The 7,752-nt window shown below is 34.6% G+C and overlaps 1 protein-coding gene across 1 annotated transcript in view; it reads right to left on the bottom strand.

The window, feature by feature from the left end:
• Positions 1-5,883: 5,883 nt before the first annotated feature.
• The window catches only part of LOC145265650 (pleckstrin homology domain-containing family F member 2-like), a 219,959-nt gene continuing 218,090 nt past the window's right edge, over positions 5,884-7,752 (bottom strand). Inside the window, exon 11 of the mRNA XM_080121717.1 lies at positions 5,884-6,308. Coding sequence (XP_079977843.1) covers positions 6,279-6,308 — 30 coding nt within the window. The 3' untranslated portion in view covers positions 5,884-6,278. The remainder of the gene's footprint in view (positions 6,309-7,752) is intronic.

The following is a 7,752-nucleotide window of genomic DNA, read 5'->3' as shown; positions in this document are numbered from 1 at the left end:
TTGACCACGTTTCAACCAACTATTCTTCTGGCAAATAGAGGTGTTGAGTTTCTACAGTTCCAGGTGAGCATTGTCTGAGGATAGCGGTTTCAATCCTACCCAAAGCAAACGAAAAGATTAATTGGCCAAAACATGGTGAGACAGTAATTACTGAGGATACAGTTAAGGGTTTCAGCATTCATATCTCGTTAGGAATAATCATCTGAAGAAGGCCAGAGGAATAGTTGGCCGAAACGTGGTGAAACAACAACTATGAAAATGAGGACAACAATCTGCAAATAAATAACAAGTACGGAAGGTTTTCACCTGAAATGCGTTTGTTTCAAAATTCAATAACAAGCACTTTTTTTTTTTTTTTATTATGCCATCAATTCAACTGCAAGTGGTAAATAACCATTCATTGCATAAAATGAAATATTCTGAACTTGATATTTCAAAAAATAAACTTGTATATTTTTACTGCAGGTTTAAACTTATTTTCACTGGTTGGAGTCAGGAAGTGACAAATATGTATGTCTTAAGATGGAGAGATGCTGCTCTAAGCATTTTTCTTACATCACTCAAATTACAAAACAGTTTGTAATCTTCTCTACAACTTCTTCCTGACAAAGGCGTTACTAATCATTCTTTACTCCATCGTTATTTTCATGGAAGATGCTCGACTGCATTTAATCACTTGTGGATCCTTTTAAGGAATTCACAGCAAGAATTCATCTTCCTATTACCATATAAGTAATCATAGTTCAAGATGAGTACTCCTATAATATTCCTCATCTTTTGATTGACAATCATTCTCTCCTCAACCTCATGGCCAATCAGAATAAGTGATGACCCAATAGTAAGAAAAGAAAGAAAAAACATCTGAATTATAGAAAATGAGAAAGCCAAATTACGAGGTGTTTTCCTGAAGTTTCATTTTTCTCCAGAATAAGTAATTCATCTTTAAGAACAAACTTACTTTCAACTTTGAGTGGAAAGATAATTTACAAAAGAAAAAAAAGAAAATTAATGAATAATTTTAATTTTGGAGGAAAATAAAAACAAGATAATTCAAATACGAAACGATTTTTCAAAGTGCCAACATTTTTCTTATTAAAAACGTATTTCTTCTGTGTGCCCTATACCAAACAAGCAAGTGCTGTATGTATTCATTGAATAGGCCGTGATCGTCCACTTGTGCCAGTCCAGACGAAGTGACATGGATAGCCTTGAGAGAAAAAGGGATAAATAGACCTGGCTAGAGATAGGTTAGTTTGGAATCCCACCATGTAAAACATTCATCATCATATTTATTATAATGTAAGTAAAAAAAAAAAAAAAAAAAACATTTAATCGTAAGATTGGCTGATGTAGCTTTTCAAAAAGTGAGTTCAGATAACTGGGAGTTATTGCAAGGAAAAAAATTTTTAGCCTCAGAATACAAGTTGAGTCGGACACATTTTGATAGCTTGCATAAATCAGAGCATGTGGGGGTGTCAGGGCACACGTGTGGACAACTATAAAAAAGTTACATGCAAAATGAGGAAGCTCCACATTGTTTTATGTTTAAAGCGGATCTGATAATTTTCATCCTCATGCTGTTTATACGTTCATATTTTTTATATCTGTTGAAAGTGATATCTAGGAAGTTTATTATTTCTTCATCTGTAGACGGTAGACTTCATAACGACCTAGAAAGGAAATGACGCCAAGTTCTTAGAATGCATCCAATGTAAATGATATTTATGGCAATAATTTGATTTGGACAGGAGAAATAATATTTCAACTTGTCATGAAACCTGTCTGACAATTTTAAAACGATTCAATGGATTGCCGAACGTCTGTTAATAGCCATTCCTGAAGGTTTGAGACTTGTAATTTGCCATGCACATTGAATTGTTATTCGCAGTCAATTGATGGAAATGTTCAAACGATGGATTTTGTTGTTCAATGTTACTGATCGCCGATAAAAAATGTTGAAATCCACCATGTGTAAAAAGGCCGCACAAAAAAAAAAAAAAAAAAAATCAGTTTCAACTAAGAAAATTAAAATTATGAGGAAAGACAACAAATGCAAGAAACAGGAAGTTATTTTTGCTTAAATGAAAGTCATTTAATTCGCTATCATGGATTTTTTGAAAATTGACATATAAGTTTTCTCTGGGAACTAAATAAGATGGAAAGACAAAGGAGAGAGGAATGATAAAATGTGAAGGTGCAGAATGTGCATTCACCAGCCATGATCATCTAACATGTTCTAGGTTAAGGCTGTCTTGATCATCCAATTAACACTGCAAAACCAGAGATTGTTTTTAGTTTACAAATTTGATTTAGGTAAATGACAGACTTTGCTTGATCAGATTAAGAAACAAACCCCATTAACAAAGTTTCTTGGCTAAAGGACGCAAACTGGTTGGAGAAGTGACTGCCCCCTCTTCTCCCTCTTGTCATGTAGAGGGATAGCTATACTACCTTAGGATCTCTTCACCTATAGCTGGTTTTAGCCCTTTGTTAAGGTCACTGTTCGTTTTACTTTCCCAAGGTTATCTGTTCCAGATGTTTGGTGAGAGGAAGAGGAAGTGCATAGAACTGAAAATACATTTGACCGGCAAAACTATTGAGTAGATAAGATAACAGCTAAGAGTGTCTCCATTCCTGGGATTTAGTTGCAACCGTGGGCATCGTTTTTCTCACAAACACAATCCTAGCAGAATTTTTCCTATTCAAAGAGAATGTTTTTTGGGTGGTTTTAAATTTTCTATACTCCACCACCACCCACCCCTCTTCAATCATTGCAACATCCTGCATCATATGCTTACAAGAGTAGAAGAAAGGAAAATATTTTAAAAAAAAAAAAATGGTAAGGTGGTTTGGCAAGCATCAGCCTTTGTTTTTTCTTTACAAAAAAATAAAGGCTGATGCTTGCCAAATCACCTTACCATTTTTTTTTTTTTTTTAAAGAAAAAAGTTTTTGCCAATAGTCGACTAAAAAATTGCATCATTGATTGTCATAAATCATTTATTACTTACTAACTAGCCTAGTTGCATGGGTGTTTGAAGGTGTGTTGAGCAAAAAAAAAAAAAAAAAAAGTAGTAGGCAGGCAGGCTCAATACCGCAAAGGAGAAAAAGAATGTGAAAAAAAAGCGAGACGTCTTTGCTGTTGCATCCATCACCAAACTGGAAGTGGCGAAGGTCTAAATTAAGGCTAGTCAATTGAAAAAAAGGGGATAGCTTTCAAAAATATTGGTAAGAAAAGCGACTCCTCCCTGTAGAAAAGTGCCCAGTTGAGGGTGAAGGAATTAATGTTTTCAGACAATTTTTTATATATTTGTCATCCGAAGTGTCAAGCTTCAAAACGATACCAATCTCATGAAAATCCGTTGCCCGTGTTGAAAGTTTTAGGCAGACATACATACATACATACATTTAAACAGACAGGTGAGATTTCTATAATAGATAAAATCAGACAAAAGTTTATAGAAATTCATCGCAAGATGATGATGTCAAGAAATCCTGCGAGCATAACATCCATAGTCTGCTGAAATATAGATGTTGCTGCTTTGACTCCAAAACACAATTGGATCTAAATAACCCTTTGTGGTGTTGATTGTAAGGAACCCATTAGAATCTTTATCAACTTCCAATAGCCAAAATGTGTCTGAAAAAAATTGATTTTTGCAAAACAGATTTCACCATCTCACTTGAGAAAAAGGTCTTCAAGCAAAGGATATTGGTACATATCTAATGCATGGCTTAGTCCTGTGGAATAATCCGCATGGATGCGTAACTTTACAATTTGCTTTCTCATGACAACAATAGGAGCTGCTCATCTAGAGCAGTTCGATGGTTTTAGTACTCCAACTTCCTAGAGACGATTCAGTTCCTTTTCGACATTGAGAACTGAATAAGACACAGGACATTTGGGTCTAAATATTGGCTATCTGCTTTCAACTTAAGAATGACTTTGATCTTCATACAACATCCCAGATCCTCTTGAAAAACAACACTGAACTTAGACTTAAGCATGTCTTGAATGTATTGAAAACAGATTTCAATGGGATGCTAAAAAGATCAACTTCTTCAATCTGATGAGATTTAGATCTGCATCTGACACATAGCATATTCCAATTGTTTATCTTGAAAAAAAATGAATAATAAAAAAATGAGACGGATGTCATTTCCAGATGCGTTCTGGGCAGTAGGTTTTGTTTTTAGCAGATCAAGTTTACCAATTTCTATGTTTTGAGAAATAATGTTGATATCAGATGTATCAAATTGAAAATGTACTGATGTTTTGTTTAAGCGTTGATATTTTTTCTGTGCGATTTGGTATCAACTTTGAATTTCATTTTCTTGGTTCATTTTTTATAAGTTTTGTGAGCAGACTTACTATCAGTTTAATGATTAAGAGATTTGGCTTTTGGAGGATGACAAAACTTTTCTTTATGGCCGCGTTTATGGCACACATGGTTTTTGAATGGGCAAAAACGTATATATTGCTATTCGCCACAAAACCAGCATATAGACAATGGAACCTTTAGCGTTGAAACTTTTGCTTTGTTTGAGCGAATACTTGGGATAATGCAGATTATTGTCGAACAAACATGGTGTCTTTTCTCAGGACGGAGCAGTGATGAGAGATTTCCTGGCAAAGGGACCACAATTACAGGAGCCTATTATGCTTCACTTTTGAGGAAATTAAGGGAAGCTATCAAAATAAAGAGGCGGGGCAAGATCAGCTAAGGTACCCTACTCCTGCAGGACAACGCGCATGTCGCCAAAGAAGCACGGACGTGTGGTTATGAAATTCTCCCTACTCTCCTGACCTTGCACCCTCTGACTTTCACCTCTTCCCAGCCATGAAGTTGTTTTTGAAAGGAAAGCATTTCCCAGATGATGCAGCCTTGATTTCTGAAGTCACGTCGTGGTTGGAGGACCAAACTGGGATGTTCTCCAGAGCTGCATCAAACGATGGGAGAAATGCATAACTCTGGGTGGTTCCTATGTAGAGAAAGACTAATAACTGTGCCAAGTTTTGTTGCTCTACTTCTATGGGAAGTGGGTCAGGGGCATTACTTATTGCACACCCCTCGTATGACAGATATTTTAACTTGAGTAACGATTGGTCAAATGATGTAGTCCTTGACTATAAACAAATAAAATAGTAATCGGACGATGCCAATTCCAACATTACTGATTCTTTGTATTATTGTGATTCATCGGACTACTATTCTCATCTTAAGTGTGATTTTCACAACATTTCGGTCGATATAACCTCCGACCTTCTTCAGGTGTATCCTGTTGAACTCGGGGATGTTTCTGCCAAACTCAGAATTTGGACGGAATTTCGAGCGGAACCCTTTATTTACTTACATGCTTTTGTTCCGTCAGCCATGACTGAATATAGAAGTCCTAAGTAATTTGCAATTGTATTTTTCGGTCGCCCACATTGAGGATTGAACCTTCAAAACTTTTTACAATTGATTTTTCCAAGTATTCTAACCACTTTAAACCTTTTTATTTCTAGTTGTTAATGTCACTATTTATTATTAATTATTATTATATATTAACGTGTGTGTATATATAATATTTTTTCTATTATATATTAACGTGTGTGTATATATAATATTTTTTCTCATTACTTATATATATTATCTATTGTTTATAATTAATGGTCCTCATATAGTATTAAATTCTATACTAGGTCTATTTAGTAATTGGTTTATTTCAGTGAATCCAAATATGAATAATCAATCCTCATCTCAAAAATTCAGAAACGTCATGATTGATTCTCTTCTGAATTTCTGATTTATATTCTCGAAATATTTTTTATTATATTGTTGTTGCTTTCTAACAAACTCAATTGAAAACAAACTTTTTTAACAGAAGAAAAAAAAACATAGTTACTTATAAATCCTTTTATTTAACTGTTGTGCAAAATATGGATATTTTATTTAAAGAAGAAAATTTTGGTTATAAAAAAAAAAAATGAACAGGGCGGAGTAATGCATTTTTTTTTTTTTTGGCTTATCAGAAGAAAAAGTAAAACCCAATTAATTTAAGAAAAAAAAACAGTAAAGATTTTTTGTTTTTTGTTCTGTTCGTTTTTTTTTATCATTGTTTTGGCTAAAAGTTTTTGTTGTCGTTTTTTTTTTGTTAGGAAAAAAAAAATGTTACTGCTTCAATCTGCATTTTTTTGGTTTTTAATATCCAAGTGCAACAAGGGAGATAATCACGCAACAAACTTTTTTTTGTTTCTTCAAATAAAATGAACGTATGGCTGGCATTCAGTTGACATCTACATCGACTCCTGCTCGTAGAATTGGACCTGCAATATAGGAAAACGGCTTAATGAAAAGGAGAGGGTTTTTTTTTTACAGCATGGCAATCTAATTTACAAAAGTTTATCTGTACAAACCACAAACACAAATGTAAATTAGACGGCAAATAAATTTTATCTAATAAATAAATGTGAAAATTTTGTACACTTATCCAAAATATATTCACATCAAAGCAGCTCAACTAACGAGTATATTATATAATTTTATTTCTAATCAAATTTTATACAGTGACCTCTTCTGTGCCTACAACGCTCTTATATCCGGGTTACCCTGTACATTACCGCGGGCTCTAATTTGGGACCATAGAAAATCTTTCTTATATCCGGTTTTTCTTATTTGGGGTCTCTTATATCCGATTTACGCTGTATCAAAAAAACAATTTGATTTGTGAATCTTTCGTAGGATGAACCCTGGTGTGCTTGAGGGATTCGGAATGGGAGCTTTAGCAAAGATGAAGCATAGACCCCCCCCTCCCCTATTTTTGAGTGGCCTTGTGCCTAATTTTTTGTTTTTTATTGTCTTGTTTTTGTAACTTTTCATGAAAAATAAAAAAATAACATCAAAGCAGCTCAAGTTTATTTAACTCAACATAAGATTTGGAAATATTTTAAACACAGTTTAGCATTAATGCTAAAAGAAAAACAAAGCAGGGGAGGGTAGAGTGGTAGCTCTACATATATCTAAGGCTTTTGACAAGGTATGACATGAAGGTCTTCTCAGGAAAATCAGATCGTACGGTATCACTGGATGAATACTTAACATAATTAAATACTTCTTAGATAAGAGAAAAATCCAGGTTATCCTCGATGGTCGTACATCTAAACAATATGATATAAATGCAGAAGTGCCTCAGGGGTCTATCATTGGACCTCTATTATTTCTAATATTCATAAATGACCTTCCTGACAAAATTGTCTCTGAGATGGGTATATATGCTGATGACACCACGCTCTATAACAGGCACGACAGAAAAACAAATGAACACATATCTAAGGAAATGGAAAAACACTAGAGGATGACCTCCAATCTGTAGTGGAATTGGGACAAAAATGGATGGTCACATTCAATGCTGCCAAGACTAAACTTGTTTCCTTCAATAATTAATAGAAACCACTACCACTAATAGCAATGGCCAAAGATTCATTATCGGAAAGTACTTCTTTTAAACTCCTCAGCCTAACGTTCACAGGAAACATGAGCTGGAACAATTAGATTGAGAGCATTGCCAGGACCGCTGCGAAGAAGGTAGGCTCTCTCTACCATGCTAAAAAGCTACTAACGCCTGAAAGTATCTTGTACCTCTATAAGGCCGCCATTCTCCCATGTATGGGGTATTGTTGTCACATTTGGGCTGGTGCATCTGCTACTAGTCTCTCACTTCTAGACAAGGTCTAAAAGAGAGTCGCCAACCTCTAATAGGTCCTCAACTGT

This window comes from Euprymna scolopes, chromosome 40 (assembly GCF_053919585.1).
Source record: "Euprymna scolopes isolate OS-2025 chromosome 40, ASM5391958v1, whole genome shotgun sequence".
Lineage (NCBI taxonomy): Eukaryota > Metazoa > Mollusca > Cephalopoda > Sepiida > Sepiolidae > Euprymna > Euprymna scolopes.
The sequence above is the reverse complement of the archived record's forward strand: the minus strand, read 5'-3'. Positions and strand labels throughout refer to the sequence as shown.